This window comes from Scyliorhinus canicula, chromosome 10 (genome assembly GCF_902713615.1).
Source record: "Scyliorhinus canicula chromosome 10, sScyCan1.1, whole genome shotgun sequence".
Classification (NCBI taxonomy): Eukaryota; Metazoa; Chordata; class Chondrichthyes; order Carcharhiniformes; family Scyliorhinidae; genus Scyliorhinus; species Scyliorhinus canicula.
Window position 1 is genome coordinate 186,643,089 of NC_052155.1, and position 21,422 is coordinate 186,664,510.

The 21,422-nt window shown below is 47.6% G+C and overlaps 1 protein-coding gene across 1 annotated transcript in view; it reads right to left on the bottom strand.

The window, feature by feature from the left end:
- The window catches only part of col14a1a (collagen, type XIV, alpha 1a), a 227,908-nt gene that overhangs the window by 125,225 nt on the left and 81,261 nt on the right, over positions 1–21,422 (bottom strand). The window contains exons 7-12 of the mRNA XM_038810331.1: positions 19,185–19,304; positions 12,045–12,209; positions 10,087–10,248; positions 6,088–6,248; positions 3,318–3,447; positions 422–567 (exon numbers count right to left, since the gene is read on the bottom strand). Of these exons, the coding sequence (XP_038666259.1) occupies positions 422–567; positions 3,318–3,447; positions 6,088–6,248; positions 10,087–10,248; positions 12,045–12,209; positions 19,185–19,304 (884 nt within the window). The remainder of the gene's footprint in view (positions 1–421; positions 568–3,317; positions 3,448–6,087; positions 6,249–10,086; positions 10,249–12,044; positions 12,210–19,184; positions 19,305–21,422) is intronic.

The following is a 21,422-nucleotide window of genomic DNA, read 5'->3' on the forward strand; positions in this document are numbered from 1 at the left end:
GGCTATGAACCCATAATCTTCAGCGAGTGTGCCACCCACTAAAACCATGGCTGATACACATAGGTCTATTAATGAATGAATCATAGAATCATAGACTCCCTACTGTGCAGAAGGAATGGAACCCAGGTCCCGGGTGCTGTGAGGCAACAGTGCTAACCATTGTCCACCGTGCCACCTCAGGGCGCCAGGGATCCAAACCCATCCTTTAATCAAACCTGTTTCAACTGGAATATCAGTGAAGAGATATCTTCCCCATGATTAAAAGATAAAACAGCAAATTCTTCTTTTACTTAAAAATGGGACGATGTTAATTTCTCTTCATGAACCTTGTATGAAAATGTGAATGTCATTTTCTTTGCAGATTTTTAATCATGGATGCGGATAGACAAGTAGCGGAATTAAATATTAAAGAGTTAGTTACCTCTTTCTCATCGGCAGTGTCACCCCCAGTTAGTGCAGCGTAGAGTACCATGTAGCCGCTGGCAGATTCAGCAGCTTCCCACTTGACTCTCATGCTGCTGTGGCTCACATCATAGATATCCAGGTCGGCAGCTGCAGGGAGCGCCACTGCGGCAAAAACAAATGAATTCTCACACCGGGGAAAAGGCCATTCGGCCCCTCGAACCCGTTCCGCCATTCAAACAGACCGTGGCTGCCCTGTAACTCCAATCACTCAAAAGTCTAACTTGAGACACCTCGCCGTGGATCGGGAAAAGCAAGAATATTCAGGGTGACCTTGATAAAGTTGGACGTCTCCAACTATTGTTCTATCCTCTGATTCCCCTGCGCTGAACCCGGTTTGCAAATTGTTTCAGCTTCACTGGGAGTGATTGAAGGTGGGGCAATGATGTGGGGGAATCATTTTTACAACCAACAAATATGTAATTTCCAAATGTCATTCAGCCCCCAACGGGAATATCCGCATTGTTTAACATCAGTTCACTCAGAGAGTCTGATTGGCTGCGACAACATACACATATACATGCGTGTTGCAGTCTGGAGCTATGGACAGTGAGGGTAGAGGCTTTAACTTTCTTTCCTTCACACAGCTGACCGTGAATCTCTCCCACTCTTACTGCCGGTCATCAGCACCTTTTGGAAGGAGTTTGCAGGTTGGCATTCACCTATTTTGGTCGGGGTTATGAACCCACCTTCCATGGTCATCAAATGCTGGGGTGGGATTCGAACCCACAGCTTCTAGCTCAGAGGCAGGGACGCTACCCACGGCGACACAAGACCTCCGCCTGTGAATCTGATTGCACACTAGCAAATCAAGGGCAGCTGCCACTAAGAATCGGGATTTAGAATGGAAAGACACAAAGAAGAAAAAGGTAGGATCTGAGAGTAGTGTGGATGTGGATCATCACCTTCGTTAGCGATTGTTTAGAGCTGGTTTTGGACGTTCCCATGTTGGATGAGATTACCATGGCTGAATCTCCCCACTATCAACATTCTAGGGATTATCATTGACCAGGAGCACAGCTGGACCAGTTATATACATACTGAGGCGAGAACAGTAGGGTAGAGTCTGAGGATTCTGCTGTGAGTAACTCACCCCCTGAGCCCCCAAAGCCTGTCCACCATCTACAAGGCACAGGTCAGCAGTGTGATGGAATACTCTCCACTCGCCTGGATGAGTGCGGTTCCAACAACACTCAAGAAGCTCGACACCATCCAGGACAAGTGACCGGCTCAATGTCACCCCATCCACCACCTTAAATATTCACTCCCTCCACCAATGTTGCTGCATCAGAATCCCGGAGCTCCCCTCCCTGCCAGCACTGTGGGCGTGCACCACATGGAATGCAGCGGTTCAAGAAGAACCTCACTATCACTATCTTCTCAAGGGGCAATTGGGGATGGGCAATAAATTCTCACATCTCATGAACGAATAAAGTAAATTACTTGCAGTTAAATTTGGAGAGCTCAGATAGATTGAGAAAGACGAGCAATTATCTGGGGTCATTCGCCACCTCAGAATATCCCAAAGCACTTGACAGACAATTGAAGTGCAGTCACTGCTGTAACATCAACCAGTTTGTGCACAGCAAGCTCCCACAATCAGCAATGTGATAATGAGCAGATGGTCTGTTTTGTCAGTGATGTTGGTCAGCACGCTGAGGATAACTGCCCTGCTCTCTTTCAGGATAGGGGGATTGTGAGAGGGCAGACGAGACCTTGCTTTAATCTCTAACCCAAAGGACGGCACCTCCAACAGTGCGGCATTCCCTCAGTACTCCAGCAGGTTTGGTCAGCCAGCATTCTGGGCTCAAGTTTCTGGAATGGGACTGTGAACCTACAACATTCTGACTTAGGCAGCAGGAACATTTGTTGTTGAATACCTTGTTGTGTTGGTAATGCTCCCTCTGCTCCACACCTCCCCAGTCCTGCCCCCCCCCCCCCCCCCCCCCCCCCCGCCACCTCCAGCATATTCACTGCGCTGCATTATGCATGTTTTCTTAAAGACCTCCCTTTAAAAACTTTCTTTAAATTATTGGTGTGTCAAATTCCTGGTTAAGAATTTAAGATGGTAATTCAATCTGCAGGTTTTACTGATATCCATTATTGTAGAGTGGGACACTTCTTCATTACAGACTACAAGTTATTTTAGTTATATTCTCCATGCATTGACTAAAGTGACAATATGGAATCTATCCTCTAATAGCTCAAATTCTCCTAGCATTGGTCATTATAGATTAATTGTTATAGACATGATCGTGAACCAAGCTTTGGGCTACAGTGGCGGCTGATTTGATAAGTGCTGATCTGTATCAATAAACTTCTGATGTATTCTGCGAGGGACAACGTTACAAAGCATTATTCAAGGTTCGCTGTGCCCCAGTTTCTGCTTCTACTTGCAAAGGACTCTGCCAAAACCTCAGTCTCTGTGCATCAGCAAAATAACCCTCTTTCGCATTGTCTGTAACTTTCCTTTAAAACAAATGTTTTCAGCACTGTGCTGCATTCCACGCATTATGGAAATGGTTTCTCAAATCGCAAATGTCAATTGATGCTTAAACCAGGGTCACCAATGCTACATTGCATGTACTTTTGCAAATGACCCCATTATCTTCAACCTTGCCCCCTCCCTTCCAGTCAAACGGTATTTTTCCATCTCCAATTTTTTTTTTAAAATACCAATAAATGGAACGGTCGAAAGAAAATTAAAAGAAACACAATTTTTTACATCTCTCAGAATTCTCTGCCAGCTGTGTCCAGCCGTTAATCTCCAATTTGTGTTGAATCCAGGAGATTCCTGGATGGTCTGGCCATCCTAGCTTAACCGCAGGATTGGGATTTAGCTACGTGCTACTCACGTGTGGTTACGGCCCCACGTAATCCCTCGCTGGCTGCCTTCTCGTAGATGGCAAACACCGCGAGCTGGTAATCAGTCAGGGACATCAGGTTCTGAATGACAGCTGTCGACTCCGTTCCATCCACCACCACCTAGGGCGAAAAGGACGTGCATTTCTTTATCTGACTGTTAGTCACAACGCGGAACGGCTGGAGTCAGTTCAAAGCCGGATAATTCATGAACTCTGGCGTGAAAGACACTTCTGAGCCTCTTGTGCTGTCTCACGCCCCATCGCAGAAAATCATCCCAAAATAAATCATTCTTTAAAATTCTTTCACGGGATAAGGGTATGAAATTCCCCACCCCTATTTGCCCTTCAGAAGGTGGTGGTGAATTGCCTTCTTGAGCCGCTTGCAGTTCTGAGGTGTAGGTACACCCACAGTGCTGTTAGGGAGGGAGTGCCAGGATTTTGGCCCAGTGACAGGGAAGGAACAGCCGATATATTTCCAAGTGGAAGGTACTGCTGAATGAGATGCAGTGCATCTTGTGGACGGTACACACGGCTGCCACTGTGCGTCGGTGGTGGAGGGTATGAATGTTTGTGGAAGGGGGAACAATCAAGCAGGGCTGCTTTGTCCTGGATGGTGTTGAGCTTCTTGAGTGTTGTTGGAGCTGCACTCACACAGGCAAGTGGAGAGTATTCCATCACACTCCTGACTTGTGCCTTGTAGATGGTGGGCAGGCTTTGGGAAGTTAGGAGATGAGTGACATGTGTTTTGGGCAGGTGTCTGAATGATAACAGCAGTTTGCCTGAACCAATGTGGCTCATACCCAGTGCAAAGTGGCTGCATGTGCCCTGCATACATTATTGGACCATTTCACACCTGCAGTTCAGGTGACCAACATCACAAAATCAGATTGCCAGGCCAGTATCACATTGTTGTTTGTGGGATCTTGCTGTGTGAAAATTGACTGTTGTGTTTCTTATGTTACAACAGTGATTACACTTCAAAAAGTATTTAATTGACTGCAAAGGGTGATGGGACATTGTGTGGTGAATGTATTATGCCATTGGAAGGCTATAGAAATGCAGTTCCAACAACACTCAACAAAATCATCACCATCCAGAACAGATCAGCCTGTTTGACTGGCACCCCATCCACCACCTTCAGCATCCACTCCCTCCGCCACCGACGCACAGTGGCAGCCGGTGTGTACCATCTACAAGATGCATTGCAGCAACTCACCAAGGCTGCTTTGACAGCACCTTCCAAACCTGCGACCTCTACCATCTAGAAAGACAAGGGCAGCAGATACCTGGGAACCTCACCAACCGTGAGTTCCCCTCCAAGTCACTCACCATCCTGACTTAGAACAATATCACCATTCCATCATTGTCACTGGGTCAAAATCCTGGAACTGTCTCCCTAACAGCACTGCGGATGTACCTACACCACATGCAACAGTTCAAGAAGGCGGCTCACCACCACCTTCTCAAGAGGCAATTAGGGATGGGTAACAATGCTGGTCTAGTCAGCGATAGCCCACACCCTGAGCAAGAATGAAAAAAGACACTGGATCCAATGCCTGTGAAATTCACAGGGCCTAAAGTATATTTCTGGTTCATGTTGGATGTTAGATTGGGGCTCAGCACAGCACCGTGATCTCAGGCTGTATCAGGTGAATAGCCCTGGAAAGGGTACTGCACACTGCTAGCAAATAGACCGACAAAAGTTACTTTCTGGGGAACATGTTAACCTGTTACATATAACCTGCCAACATTATTCATCCTTTCATATGCTCAAACTGACTTTTAAAATTTTTTTTAAAATGCTGTAACAAACCTCGATGTGAGCTCGAGGAACAGAATCTCGTTTTCAGATTCGGTGCTTTATAAAATTCCAGATTCCACAATTCTGGACAGCAATCCCTGCTCCCGATTTCTCGGCGAGTTGCTCCTGAAAATCGTTCTGCTGTTGCCTTTCGCACCGCCTCTCGACCCAGCTTTGGTTTCTTAGCAGGTCCCCGTCACCATTTCTCTCTGCCCCATCCCGTTATCCCGTCTGAGATTTATCTCCCCTGCCTTCCGCCGTATCACAAACCTTCCATATTGCCCAACCTCCCGTGTTGGTTAGAACCTGTCACGTCTCTGACTATTTCCAATGAAAGGTCATTGGCCTGAAACGTTGGGCTGAATTCTGCCCTGGGTATCTCTCCGTGGTGCCCTGCCATCGGGGGGCGGGTGTTCCAGAGGCGAACTTCCATGGGAATCAGTCATCCACTCCACAGAGACAGGCAGACAATTAGAAAAGAATTAAGGCTCCGCTGCGGGACATTTTGAGAACCCACTGGCCCCGGCCACCCCCATTTTGAGTTGCCCTGGTGCTGACCTCTCTGTCTTAGCAATTCCCAATCCTGCCACTGGGGACTGCATTCCGCCTGCTCCTGCCTCACAAAATGCACTCATCCCAAATTGGCTGGTGAAGGTGGAGACAGACAGTGAGGACCCCGTCACAGGGAAAGTTGGGCGCTTTGACTGCAAGAGTAGACTCATGAACCTCATGTAGCCCTGATGTTGGGTACCTGGCACCAATGGGTAATTTAGGCCGTTAACTCTGTTTATCTGTCACCAGGTCAGATGCTGTCTGACTTCCTGAATATTTTCAGCATTTTCCATAGTTAACTTCAGATTTCAGCATCTACAATATTTTGCTTTTGTATATACAACGGTATATACAATTTGGTACAATTATATAGTTACATGCTTGCAACTAGACTAAACACTGACGTACCTCTTCTGGTTGACCAGCCGTGGTAGAGTAATAAACAACACGGTACTTTTCCACTTTCCCAGGGGCATGTGTCCAGCTGACACGGAGACCTCGCGCTGTTACGTCGCTTGTAACGAGGTTTGTGGGAGCCACTGGGTTCGAGGTCACACTTCCAGTTGCTTCTAGAGATTGGGAGAACAATACAAAGTTGGTATTCTGAGGTCAGAATAAGACAGAGCTGTCCGCATAGCTGCCAAGTGGAAAACGGAGGTCTGAATGTTTCGGGTGGTGGGGTTTCCAATCTCTAAGTCCGGGACCAGACGGCAGAGTAGGTTCTGGGGTTCCCATGCCGCAGAGGGCAAGGAAGGCCTTGGGGGTGGCGGGAGGGTGGAGGGAGAGGCTGGTGGGGCTGATAGGTGGGGGGGGGGGGCAGGCCCAATGGCCATCAGACCTTAGTGGGTGGGTGGCAAACGTCAGAAAGGGACACCCCCCCCACCTCTCCCCCCCCCCCCATCTATCTCCCCCCCACCCCCACCTCTCTCCTTTCCCCCCCCCCCCCCCCCCATTCCTTCCCGCCAAGGTTGAAGTCAATTCATTTTCAGGCTTCCCCAACGACAGGTAAATGCTCACGCCAACCTAAAAGATAAGGCTGGTGGAGGAACAGCCTTTAAGACTCAATTGGGGCAAGGGTGAGCTGCCTGCCGAGGCCTTGCCCACCCCAACGCGACTACTGCGAGGTCGAGATGGGCAGGCTAAAAACCCGCTGTGGAGGTAGCGTGAAATTCTGGACATAGAAACAGAGGAAGCCATTCAGCCCCTCGAGCCTGTCCTGCCAGTCAATGAGATCATGGCTAATTTGCGAACTAGCTCCATATGCCCGCCTTTTTTTCATATCCCTTAGTACCTTTGGTTGATGAAAAATCCATCAATCTCAGATACGAGAATCATAATTCTTCTAGCATCGTGTGCCATTTGTGGAAAAGGGTCCCAAACTTAAACCACCTTCCCTGCATAGAAATGTTTCCTAATTTCATTCCTGGGGGGTTTGGCTCGAATATCTAGTCTATTCCCCCCCCCCCAGTTTTAGGCTTAACATCCAATGGAAATTGTTCCCCTTGATCAACCCTCTCTCCTCCCCTTAATATCCTGATAACTTTGATGAAAAGGGAGGTAGATTAGATTTCCTTCCTTAAGTTAATAAAGATGTGGAGATGCCGGCGTTGGACTGGGGTGAGCACAGTAAGAAGTCTTACAACACCAGGTTAAAGTTCAACAGGTTTGTTTCAAACACGAGCTTTCGGAGCGCAGCTCCTTCCTCAGGTGAATGGCGAGGTATACCTCGCCATTCACCTGAGGAAGGAGCTGCGCTCCGAAAGCTCGTGTTTGAAACAAACCTGTTGGACTTTAACCTGGTGTTGTAAGACTTCTTACTAAGTTAATAAAGGCATGATGGCGTAGTGGTTAGCACCGCTGCCTCACAGCGACAGGGACCCAGGTTCAACCCTGGCCTTGGGTTACTGTCTGTGTGGAGTTTGTATGTTCTCACTGTGTCTGCATTGACCTCAAACCTTAAATTTCAAATCTACATGTTTAAAAAAAGAACAGTTCCATGAAATATCCATGAGGGGAAAAGAAATTCACAATATACTGTGCTCCGGCAGCTCCGGTTTCATCTAATTTTTCCGGAGCAACTATTGGTGTGTCACTGGTGGAACATTCCGAAGTTTGCAAATTTAAATCACATTTTCGGATGGTCCCTAGCGCAGGGCAGTTTCCCAGAGTGTGGTAGTATGACTAGAGGTATTACGGTAACTAGCAATGCTGAGAGACCATTGGTGGAGAAGGCTCGCTGCTCATTGGCCCAATGGTATGTAACAGTAGTCACCCATTGGTTAGAGCTGGAAGATAGCTCCGCCCTGTAAGGCGGGGTATAAGAGCCCGTGTGTTCCCCACAGCTTCCTTTCTGTACCTGAGCTGCTGGGGAAACATCTTGTCTATTAAAGCCTTAGTTTCGGACTACAACTTCGCTTCTGTGGTCAATTGATGGAGCATCACAGAGGAAGTTTGCTCTCTGGGCAATTACTGCACAAACCCTTACCTGTGAAGTTCCGAGAGGAATTCCCCAACATATATTTGGGGTAGCCCTGCATCCCCCTACCCCAACCCTTCCCCCCCATCCCCCCACACCCAAATCTGACCCTACGGAGCTCCCAATTACAATACAGTGTTTGTTTGGTGATGGGCGTTCTTCACGTGTAAGTTGCATCTTTTTAATCAACATCGGTACTAAGGTCATGTGAAGTTAGACCTCAACCAAAAATCAACACAAATTCCTGGACTGCCCAAAGTATTTCATTTATGTGTTTCACTTCCTGTCTGCAACATTTCATTTCCTGCTGTCCCAGATTTTGTGTCAGTTTTTTGCAATATTAGTGTCCACATTTAACACGGGGATTGCCAACGTTACTTCATCATACCGGCGGGCGAGGGTGCGCTGCCAGCTGAAACAGAATTCCGTGGGGGAAATTTCACCCCATACTTCAATAGATCAACTAAATTGCCTTTGTGGTTTTCAGTGCCTTCATTAAAGTTTGACTCAAAGGCATTAACCTTCCCTATTTCAAACTTGGCTTCGCCCACTATGCCAGTCCAGAATTGACTTAATTTGGATTGTGTAGTCAGACTTATGTCACAAAATAGAATCGTAGAGCTTCAAAGCACAGAAAGAGGATTTCCCATCAGGCCTTCGTGTGTGTGTCGGCCATCAGGCCTATTCTAATCCCATTTTCCAGCACTCGGTGTGTACCTTGTGCACTTTGGCATTTCAAATGCCCATCGCAATGCTTCTTAAATTAGCGAGGGTTCCTGCCTCGACCAGCCTTCCTGGCAGCGAGTTCCAAACTCCAATCGAAGCTTTTCTTCACATCCCCTTTAAACCACCTGCTCCTTCCCTTAGATACATCAATACCATTCAGCAAGTCCACGTTGCTGTGGAAACATGTGTATTTACATACATGTGTATTTACACACATGTATTTACACACATGCATCTCCATACATGTGTATTTATGTACATGTGTATTTACATGCATGTGTATTTCCACACATTTATTTACACACATGTGCATCTCCATACATGTGTATTTATGTACATGTGTATTTCCATGCATGTTGTAGTCCAGAGCTGTGGTTTCTTTCCTTCACATATGGCTGACCAGGAATCACCCCCTATGCCTACCATCTGCATGTGTTGGGAAGAATTTACAGGCGGATATTCAACCTGTTTGGCCGCGTGATGGACACACCTTTCTTGTCCTGGGGTGGGACTTGATCCCAGAGGGTCCGGCTCAGAGGCAGGGATGCTGCCCAATTCCACACAAGACATCCCCAGTCAGTGAGCTACACCAAGGCCATGGCTGTAACTCTCCGATCATTGCGATTCACCTTCCCCGCCCAGGGCATTCCCGGCGGTGGCGATGTGGGGTGGTTATATCGTCAAGCGACGGGAAGATGGAATCCCGCCGCCGGCGAACAGCGCACCGCCGAGAAAGACAGGCGGACCGGAAAATCTCGCTCAATATTTTTCTTCAGCTTCTAGAAGATTCTGCCCAGAAGCTCTTCGAATAAGTCTGAAAAGCCAGGTACAAATTTTCAACAACCTCTGGAGATAAAAGTTTATATGGAGAGTTTTTCTTGTCTTTACAAAAAGCCGTGTCTGTGTGAAAAGCTAACAATGTATGAATTTCACTTATTCGATAGATCCTAGAAAATGTACCGAGCTCAGGGATAGAGTGAAAAATAGAGGCAGATGAAAAGGTGTGAAGAAGGGACGAGAGAGAACTTGATTGGAAATGACATGGGCATAATGTTGGCAGTAATGGTCAGGCACTTGTTATCATGAGAGGGAAGATCTGGCCGGAATTTTTTGAACAGGCATCTGGTCAGCTACCCATGCACAGCTTTTACTGCATTTCATTCAATAATGAGATTGATGCCAAGTGCAGACGCGCAGTTTCATACCTTTTATTTCTTTATCTTGCTCTTCCACACGTGAACACACCGTTTTAGTCAGACTTTCAATGATTGTGTTCATGATATTGAAGTCAGCCACATTGTAGACGTGTGTCTCGTCAGGTTCAGAGGCGATTGCCTTTAGCTCATTCACATCTGCATTTTTCACCCCTGTTGTTCAACAGAAAGGATAGAAAATTGGCGGCAATTTAATGTTGATAATACGGAGGAGGGATGGGAAAGGCAGCGGAAGCTGCAAGTTACAGATACCCTAGGGCGGGCACTGTCAAACTTGGGGGCGCGACCCGCGGGTGGGTTGAGGGCGGGTGTCGGGAGGGTCGCGGAGCGGTCCGTCGCGGCGCTCCTGATCACTCAAATCCGCGGGCAACAGCCGCAGCAGCCAGCTTTTAATAATGCCGGCTGCGAGTGGCCTTCAAAATGGCCAGGAACAGATTTCAAAAATTCGGGCCCGCATGTGCAGTGCAGCCACATTTTTTTTATATGGTCGCAGCCTTTTGTTTTCCAAGTTCGGTGGGGGCCAAAGGGACCCAAAACCGTTTCCTCCATTTTTGTCAGGAACAAACAAGGTAAGAGAAAATGGTGGGTTGCTCAGGTCGGCCGGCGTGGACCGCGGTGGTCGGCCGGCGTGGATCGCGCAGGTCGGCCGGTTGGTAAAAATGGGTCCCTGGAAAAGAAGTTTGAAAAACACTGCCCTAAGGAGCTGGCATCAGCTATCGTTTTGTTTCCAGCTGTCCTTATTTTCAAGATGGTCATTGTAGAAACTGTAAAATTTCCCAGTCGAATGGGGAGTTCTTTCTACACCAGCACCTGGAGCAACAGAGAAACCCCTCCAACTCGGGGACTGGGCTATGCTCGTCTCTGATCTCAGAGATGGAGAGGTTTCTCTGACGCTAGGCATGCTGGGTAAACAACTCCCCCATTCCTTTGACAAAGAGGCATCCAGACTCGGAACGTTAGCTCCGTTTCCCCCCCCCCCCCCCCACAGATGCTGTCAGACCAGCTGAGATTGTCCAGCATTTTCTGTTATTCTCCCCCCATTTCCATAACTGCCTTTCTTTCACAAAATCCACTGTTGGGGTGCACTGGAGTGCAAGGCCTGTGCTTCACAAATGTAAGAAATAAGAGATGGACTAACTCATTTAGCCCTTTGAGACAGTTCAGGCTCTCAACAAGATCGCAACCATCTACCTCAATTCCCACACAGGAACTCAGAGGGAGATCCATTCATTCCAAGAATCCGTCTAGTGATCCTTTTTGCATTCCCTCTACAGCAAGAATATCCTTTCTTAGGTAAGAGGGCCAAAACTGTACACGTTTTGTTTTGTGTGAATTCACCAGAGCCCTGTATAATTGTAGTACGTCTCGGCGAACTCTTAAGCTCCAATTCCTCGGCAGCCATAGCTATCGTTTGTCTTTCAGGGTGTTTGCTGCATGTTTGCTTTTTGTGATTCGTGTGCAAGGACATCCAGGTCCCTCTGAACTCAAACATTTCCCAGTCTTTCCCCATTCTAAATAATATATTCTGCTTTCTTAAAAAAAAAAAATTTCCTACCAGAGTGGATAACCTCACATTTCACTAAGATGTACAAGGGCTTGGTGCATAGCAGACTATCTGTAGTTTGTAACTTGCAAGAGTCCGTGGTTTCTAAATGCCTCTCGGATTTTTTACCATGTACCATATTCGGGTCCCTGAATGGCCGTTTCGATTCACTTTTCCCGCTGGCGGTCTGTTTTTTGGAGCATTCAATTCATGCAGGTTTCACTCTTTACAGATTATCCACCATGAGAAACCCCATTGCAATCCGTAAAAATAAACACACTGCCAAAAATAATTTGTGGGAGCTTCCCTTACCCCAGTACATGAATAATAGCAACTAATGATGCAAATCTGGTTAAACATTTGCCAGCGCGTCTAGTTGGTGATTATACCCACACAGGAGACCCACCAATAGCGAAGAGCTCGATGCCAGCATCACGTAAACTTTTAGCAGGCGGAAGGACATCGTCCTGAGATTTCCCGTCCGTGATCAAGATTCCGATCTTCGGTACACCAGCTCGGGCCCCAGCTTCAGGCTTAAAGTTATTCTCAAGGATGTAGGTTAAAGCAAGGCCTACAAAACAGCACAAAGCACACTTGAGTTTACATGGCACTAATATAACTCATGGACGTGTATCAAGCATTGAAAGGAGGTTCAGCCTTGTGCAAGTCAGAAAAGGAGAAAGCCAATCACTGAGACGCTAGCGAGGGAATAGATTTGAAAAGAAGAGGTTACATTGAACCTCAGTTAAACAATATTCAGAGTTGCGTGAACATATGGATTCTGGAATCCATATCACAAAAAGGATACCGAGGACCTGGAAAAAGCACATCAAAGATTTACAAGGAGGCTGCCACAACTGAGAGGGTGTAACCATCTTGAAACAACGAGCGTGTTAGAAAGGAGGAGACTGAGAGGTGACCCCCCCAGAAAGGTCTTTAGAATTAAGAATGGGCGTGGAATGGTAGACGTGGAGAAAATGTTTCCAGTTGTAGAGAGTCTACATGTAAGGGCCATTAAAAAAAGAATCAAGATCCCGAATGAACAGGTTCTTCCCGGAGATGGAGGAGAAATGTGAACGGTGCCAGGGAGGCCCGGCCAACCACACCCACATGTTCTGGGCTTGCCCCAGACGTGTCGGGTTCTGGACAGCCTTCTTCGAGGCGATGTCCAAGGTTGTAGGGGGTGAGGGTGGAGCCATGCCCAAAACTGGCAATCTTCAGGGTAACGGACCAGCCAGAGCTACACATGGGGAAGAGGGATGATGTCCTGGCTTTTGCATCCTTAAGCGCCCGCCAGACCATCTTGCTCGTCTGGCGATCAGCAGCACCACCCACAGCTGCAGACTGGCTGGCAGACCTGTCGGAATTTCTCCACCTGGAGAAGATTAAGTTCACCATCCGAGGGTCAGAGGATGGCTTGCACTAAGCGTGGAGGCCATTCACCAACTTGTTCTAGGACCTATTCAAAGCCAACAACCAACAGAGAGGTGGGGGTGGGGGGGACACAGGAGCCAACAGGATCAGAGGGAAGGCAGAAATAGATGGGGGGGGGGGGCAAAAAAAGAAGGGGGAGGCGAGGGGAAAAATGGGGGAGGCCAATAAATGGCCGGCGCAGAGGCCAGAGGAACTGGAATGAGGCTACAAGAAAAGGACCCCTTGAAGGAAGGCCAACAACAGGATAGGGAGGGGGGAGAAGAAAAGGGGGGTGGCCAAGCGACAAAAGGGGGTGGGATGGAGGAGGGCACCACCCACACTAAACACCAGACAACTACCCGCTGTAAAGTGAAGGGCCCAAGAAAGGACCCTGGAAGAACGAAGGGGGGGGGGGGGGGGGGGGAGACACAGAGAGAAATAACTTGCAAATTGTAACCATCGCATCTATCTTTAACAAGTGTATAGTGTATAAAATGTAAAAACTTCAAAAAAACATTTGAAAAGAAAGATGGTCACTAATAAATCCCACAAGGAATTCAGAAGAAACTTTTTTACCCGGAGGGTTGGAACTTGCTATCACACAGAGTGTTGGGGGTGAAAAGGATTTAAGGGGAAGCCAGGTAGGTACATGAAGGATAAAGGAATAGCGGCGTGGGTTGATAGGGTGAGACATAGTCGTGTAAGGAGGTGCAAGTGGAGGATAAACACCAGTCAGGTTGAACAGCCGTCGTTTGGTGATCTGATCAAGGTCCCATCTGACACTGTCCTTCAATCAACATTTCATTTCATTTTATTTTCATTTCATTTCATTTCATTTTCAAATTATATGTTGTGAAAGCTTCTGTGGTCTTCACTAAAGGGTTTTCAGGATGGAAATGCATTTTGTAGCGTTAATGGTTTAGCAACTGAAGGTATTCACACAAGGGGAAATAGGGGGATTCTCAACTTGATAACGAGCATAACATATCGTACAGGTATGAAAGAGAGGATCTAGTTTCATAACTGTACCTTACTTTCACCACAAGGCCTGAGAGATCTCATTGGGAGAATGGTGTGCAGTTAAAGAAATAATTTTTCATTCATATAGCACCTGTCGCGACCTAAGGAGGCCCCAACACTGCAGCCTATCTGCACACAGAAAGATCCCACAAGGGGGAATAAAATGAACGACTGGGTCTGTTTTATCTGGGGACAAATGTTGGCCAGGAGACCAGGAGAGCCCCCCCCCCCCCCCCCCCCCCCCGGCCCCTGACCCTACAGCATTGTCCTCACCTGGTACGGCACGAGTCAGAATAAACCAACCAATTTCTATCCTCCACTCTCCCAACATTGAAATTTTCCATTATGGGATGAAGTGAATCATCCCAGGCTTGACATACATAAGGGCAAGGGTTTGAGTGACAGACAGCTCAAGTGTTTTGAACTGATATACTTCCTAACCAAAAGAAGAAAAATATCTTCTTTCTATCCTATTATGCACCCCTTGTCAATGTGCCAGCGTATCAGCAACTACATGCTGTGGCAATTACATTGTTAAGCTAACTGTCTTATTAAAGACACGTGATGGTTATTGACTCAACCCCCAAAAAAGTGTAAGTGTAGCTGGAACAGCTGTGGGGCAATTATACAGAGTGTGTATCTCTGCTGAGTTGGATGCAGAATAAACTTGCTGAAGGTAAAAGACAAGCTGCTATATTATTCCTCCACCATATTCTAACAGTTATTAATACCCCTACTGTGGTCAGTTTGATTTCATCCAACCACATGACAGCTCTGTGCATAAAGGTGTTGCCTTTAGGGGAAGTCAAAATCGAGGCTGACACCTTCGGCGCAGTGCTGAGGGAGTGCTGCACTGCTGGAGGTGCCGTCTTTTAATTCAGACATTAAACTGAGAACCCAGCTGCTCGCTCTGATGGATGCTAAAGATCCCGTGGCACTGCTTATGGGCGGCACGTTGGAACAGTGGTTAGCACTGTTGCTTCACAGCTCCAGGGTCCCAGGTTCGATTCCCGGCTTGGGTCACTGTCTGTGCGGAGTCTGCACGTCCTCCCCGTGTCTGCGTGGGTTTCCTCCGGGTGCTCCGGTTTCCTCCCACAGTCCAAAGATGTGTTGGTTAGGTGGATTTGGCCCTTAATGTCCAAAAAGGTTAGGTGGGGTTACTGGGATAGGGTGGAGGTGTGGGCTTAAGTGGGGTGCTCTTTCCAAGGGCCGGTGCAAACCTGATGGGCTGAATGGCCTCCTTCTGCACTGTAAATTCTATGATTCTATAAGCGAGTTCTCTCAAGTGTCCTGACCATTATTTCTCCCCAACCAACATCGGAAAAGACAGATTACCAGGTCATTGTCACATTTCTGTCTGTGGGAGCTTGCTTTGCACTAATTAGCTGTACATTTCCTCCACTACAACACTTTAAAAGCACTTCATTGGCTGTGCAGTATTTTGGAACATCCTCGGGTAATGAAAGGTGTTTTAGCAATGTAGGCCTTTGGCTGCTTTTGTATAATCTTCAGCCAAGAACTGCAACAATTAGGCAAATGTACATCCTTTATGCCAAAATCCATAAATTACCTGACTCCAGCTAGACTGTATCAGTGAGATAAAACCTTGCAGGTGTAAGCAAAAACAGATTTTATTTATCTTCTTTCTTCAGGGAGTATTTTAGTATTTCATGAAAGGGGAGCGGAAAACCTCTCACAATTTGGAACCTTAATTGAGAGGCTGCTTATATCAATGTGTTTAGACTTGTCCCAGGAAATGTGTTGGCAATTGTCCATATCAGTCTAGGAAATAATTGCCCATCTGAAGGAGCTTTGCCAAGTTTTGCTGCTCCTTTGACACTCCAGAATTTTTTTCCCGTTGTTAAATTCTGTTTCAAAGATTAGGACTGTGTTTAACAGGCTTGTGCTAGGCGAGGTCGAGCAAAAATCTATTTTGTTAACCTATGTTGCATTTGTTTGAAGTGTCACAGGATAGATAAGGACACAGGATAGGGAAGAATCTTTTATCCCAGTGCTGTGCAATACACCTGCATTACACTGACACCTCTCTAATAGTGTAAATGCATCCCAGATCTACGATGCATAATAGAGACAGAGGGTTTTTACAGCACAGAAAGAGATCCTTCGGCCCATCATGTAACCAAGCATTGGGAGGTTTGTCTGACTGCCGACTGCAGAGTGATTGAGATCTTTGACCACATTGTTTTTGTACACTTGAATGGGGGAGGGGAGGGCGGTGGCAGGGGCCGTACAGCTCCGGGGTCCAGGGTTCAATTCCAGCCTCGGGTGACTGTCTGTGTGGCGTTTGCACCGAAAGCTGAGGTGGGGTTACTGGGATAGGGTGGAGGCGTGGGCTTAAGCAGGGTGCACTTTCCGCACCGGCCAGAGGGTGGTGGAAATCTGGAACTCACTGCCCGGAGGGGTGGTAGAGGCACGGTAGCACAGTAGTTAGCACTGTTGCTTCACAGCGGCAGGGTCCCAGGTTCGATTCCCGGCTTGGGTCATTGTCTGTGCGGAGTCTGCACATTCTGTGTGGGTTTCCTCTGGGTGCTCCGGTTTCCTCCCACAGTCCAAAGATGTGCAGGTTAGGTGGATTGGCCATGCTAAATTGCCCCTTAGTGTCCAAAATTGCCCTGTGTGTTGGTGGGGTTACTGGATTATGGGGATAGAGTGGAAATGTGGGCCTGGATAACGTGTTCTTTCCAAGAGCCAGTGCAGGCTCGATGGGCCAAATGGCCTCCTTCTGTACAGTAAATTCTATGATTGCTAGGAGAAGTCCATTCAGCCCCTCCATCCTGCACTCCCATTCAATCAGGTCCTGGCTGATCACCATCTCGACTCCACTTGCCCCATATCCCTCAATCCCTTTACCCAACAATAATCTATCCATTCCTGTCTTGAAAATTTTAACTGAGCCCCCTGGATCCACAACCCACTCCCCCCCTTGTGTGAGGATGTCCTTGGTGCCATGTCCCCTGAAAGGCCTGGCTCCATCTCCTTCTAGTGCTGCAAATACTTTTATCATCTGAAATACCGTGACTAAATCACACCGCAATCTTCTAAACTTGGGAGGAATACAAACCAAATTTATGCAACCAGTCCTCATAGAATCATAGAATTTACAGTGCAGAAGGAGGCCATTCAGTCCATCGAGTCAGCACCGGCTCTTGGAAAGAGCACCCTACCCAAGGTCAGCAACTCCACCCTATCCCCATAACCCAGTAACCCCACCCAACATTAAGGGCAATTTTGGACGCTAAGGGCAATTTATCATTCTGGTTAATATACGCTGCAGCCCCTCCAGAGTCAGTTCATCCTTCCTGAGGTTCAATGTTCAATGTCATTCGCCTCGAAGCGTTAACTCGGTTTCTCTCTCCTCAGACCTGCTGGGTTTCTCCAGTGCTTTCTGTTTTTTAATGCACATGGGGTCTGACCAAGAAAGTCGGTGCTTTGCAGGTTGTGCAAGAACCTGTCAATCGCATTAACGATAGAGAATATTCAGCTCTCTGCCTCTGCGATTCCACCTGAGTCTGCGAGACACCGGTTACACTGTTTGCCGAGTAGTTTCACTGCCTCAGGCCAGCCCGCAGAATAGGTCATATTTTCAGCACAGCGAATGTATCCTTTTCCATTGATTCATTTAATGTTTCAATGCCGCAAACAACACCTCATTTACTGTTCACCATGATAACATGCATTTATATAGCGCCTTTGACATAATGAAAACATCCCAAGGCACCTCCCAGAATCGTTACACTTCACAATTTCAGTCCAAGGCACGTAAGGAGATACTAGGGCTGCTGCCAAAGGGCCTGGTCAAAGGATAAGGCTTGAGGAGTGTCTGAAAGGGCGGAGATAGAAGAGTAGAGCTTTAATAAGGGAACTCGGAGCCTCAGCAGCTGAAGGTACAGCCGCCGTTGGTGAAGTGAATCGTGAATGGGCAAGAGGCCAGAATTGGAGGAATACAGAGATCCAGCATTGATATGACTAAAGTTAACTCAGTTTTGAATCAACGGGATAAGATACAAGTATCGGCCGAACAACAACCCTTTATTATAACCAATACAGCAGCAAATTGACTGTGCATTGCAGGACACCTACTGCTGCAGTCTGTGGAACTTTACAATAATCTCTGTAGCACACTGAAGTCTTGTATCTGTGGGCTGTGAAATTCCTCCTGAACTCATGATGTCATGTTGCTCAACTCCCTCTTTGTTGCTAGTAAATAGCTTTCAGACTTCCCTCGCTGGTTCAATTATCACAGAAAAGAAAGGCTTGCAATTCTGTCGCGCCTTTCCCGACGTCAGGATGTCCCCCAAAAATGAAGTCAATGTTTGCTTACAGCAAATGAAGTACTTTCTAAAGTGCAGTCACTGTCGTCGTGTTGGAAACACATCTGCCAATTTGCAGCCTCCCCCCCCCCGGACAGGGCCCACAAACTTAAACGCGATAACTGACCAAGGGCAGCACGGTAGCATTGTGGATAGCACAATCGCTTCACAGCTCCAGGGTCCCAGGTTCGATTCCAGCTTGGGTCACTGTCTGTGCGGAGTCTGCACATCCTCCCCGTGTGTGCGTGGGTTTCCTCCGGGTGCTCCGGTTTCCTCCCACAGTCCAAAGATGTGCAGGTTAGGTGGATTGGCCCATGATAACTTGCCCTTAGTGTCCAAAATTGCCCTTAGTGTTGGGTGGGGTTACTGGGTTATGGGGATAGGGTGGAGGTGTTGACCTTGGGTAGGGTGCTCTTTCCAAGAGCCGGTGCAGACTCGATGGGCCGAATGGCCTCCTTCTACACTGTAAATTCTATGTAAAAAATGGGCAGTTTTTAGTAATGTTAGATGAGGGAGCGATATTGGCCAGGACCGTGGGGTGAACTCCCCTGTACGTCCTCAAAGCGGCGGATGTGGAATCTTTCACATCCTCCTCAGGGGGCGGTTTAACGTCTAACTTGAAAGATAACACCTCTGACAGTGCAGCACTCCCTCAGTACTACACTGGGAGCACCAGCATGGATTTATGCACCAGTCTCTGCTTGTTGATCTGCACCTCTTGCTTTTTAAGGCGTTTATTTATTTTTTTACAAACACACAGTATTTTACACACTTCACGATACCTGTCAGAGTGTTGCCGCCCTTATATGGGAGATTCCTGGCAGCATCCAGCACAGCCTCCTTTGTACTGTAGTGGTTCAGATGCCATTCTATCCTTGGGTCTCCGCTGTACTGAGCCAGGCCTGAAACAAGTGGAGGACAAGTTAAAAAAAACAAACAGCACATATTTGTGTGGTACAGTACTAGTCTGCGACACCTTTGAATAAATGCTATTGGGTGTTAAATAAATGTGGGAAAGGGCCAGCCTTTTTCAGTTAAAACAGCTCCTTTTATTAAAAGAAAATCTTTCATTTGTCCATTCAATTTGTCACAATCAAACCGATTAGTAATTATGCAACATTATCGGATTACTACTAAATTTACACAAGCATAATCTGTGAAAAACATATCTGGATACCGACGTCAATCATTTCCCAACATTGCTGTGGTCAGAAAGGTTAAATATTTCCCATGCTGTTTAAAATATTTTGCTTTCGTAGAACGTGAAAAATTTTGTTTCTCTTGAAATAAGGTCCGGGGTGGAATCGTCCCACAGTCTGATTCAGACCGACGTGTATCTCTCCAGGAACACAGCCGGGTTTTCTCTCCAGGTTTTCCAGCACTCAGTGAGGGCCTGGTTTATAATAATAATAATAATCGCTTATTGTCACAAGTAGGCTTCAATGAAGTTACTGTGAAAAGCCCCTAGTCGTCACATTCCGGCCCCTGTTCGGGGAGGCCGGTACGGGAATTGAACCCGCGCTGCTGGCATTGTTCTGCATTACAAGCCAGCTGTTTAGCCCACTGTGCTAACCCCTCAGTCTGGCGGAGTGGGACGGTGGGGGTGGGGGGGGGGGGGGGGGGGGGGTTGTCTGAAAGAGACAGCAAGGCCGGCTCTATGGATCAGGGCACCCTTCAAAGATGGCACCCCGATGCTGAAAATAAACAACCCCCCCCCCCATTCCCCACCGGCACGGTGGCACCCCCCCCAACAAGCATTGGGCGAACCCCCCGCCCCCAGGCTATGAGATGCTCCTCCCCCCTCACTTACCAGGCATCAGTGAACTCCCCCCCCCCCCCCAAAACATCGGGGCACCCCTCCCTCCGCCTCACAGATATCAGGGCGTGCCCCCCACCACCACACAGAAGGGTAACCTCCCCCTTCCCCAGTAGGGCTCCCCAGAGGACCTACCCCTCGACTCTGACAACCAGCGGTGATTGGTGCCGGCGTGACACCATGCAGGCTGCGACGATATGTCGAGGGCAGAAGTATCAACATTAAACCCGCGAGTGATATTGAAAATATTATTATACATGCCAATCAGGCATCTGCCCTTCTCGGGCGTGAACCTGATCGTGTCATCGGAGGGGGGGGGGGGGTGTCGGGAACATTGCATTCAGAAATCTCCCTGGCACAAATCCCGTTTTTAGCCACCATGACGGGATGGTGTCATGAATCACAAAGCAAAAAACGTCACTGTCTTCTTTATTAATTTAAATTATGTTTTAAATCATCTTTGCTCTGCCGGCTTCTGTCACCGTCATTCTTATTGTCCCAGCCGATGATCAGTGATGTACCTGGCTGCAGGAATCGATACAACAGAGGCCAATCCAACCCTTAACTCACACCAACGTATTCAGACATTTTCTTAGCAGATATCACAGGGTACAATCAGAAGCAGCAACCCCAAACTGCCCCTAGCCTGGGAAATTTAGTGAGCTTATTCAATTGAGACTAGCTAACTGAGGGGTGACGGACTTCAGTCAGCGGAGAGGGAGCAGAGAGACTGGGATCGATCTCCTTAGAGCAGGGAAGGTAAAGGGGAGATTTAATACAGCGTTCAACATTATTATTGTTTCCGATCGGGTAAGTACAAAGGAACTGTTGCCACTGGCAGCAGTGTGGCTAGCTGGAGTTCGCAGATTTAAAGTACTTGGCAAAAGGGGAGATGAGAAGATTCTAAAATACTTTTCACAAAGCGAGCTTTTGTGATCTGGAGGACGCTGCCTGAGAGGGCGATGGAAGCAGATTCAATAATTTATTATTTTTTTTCTTTTAAATTTAGAGTACCCAATTATTTTTTCCAATTAAGGGGCAATTTAGCGTGGCCAATCCGCCTACCCTGCACATCTTTTGGATTGTGGGGGCGAAACCCACGCAGACACGGAGAGAATGTGCAAACTCCACACGGACAGTGACCCAGGGCCGGGATTCAAACCCGGGTCCTCAGCGCCGTGAGGCAGCAATGCTAACCACTGTG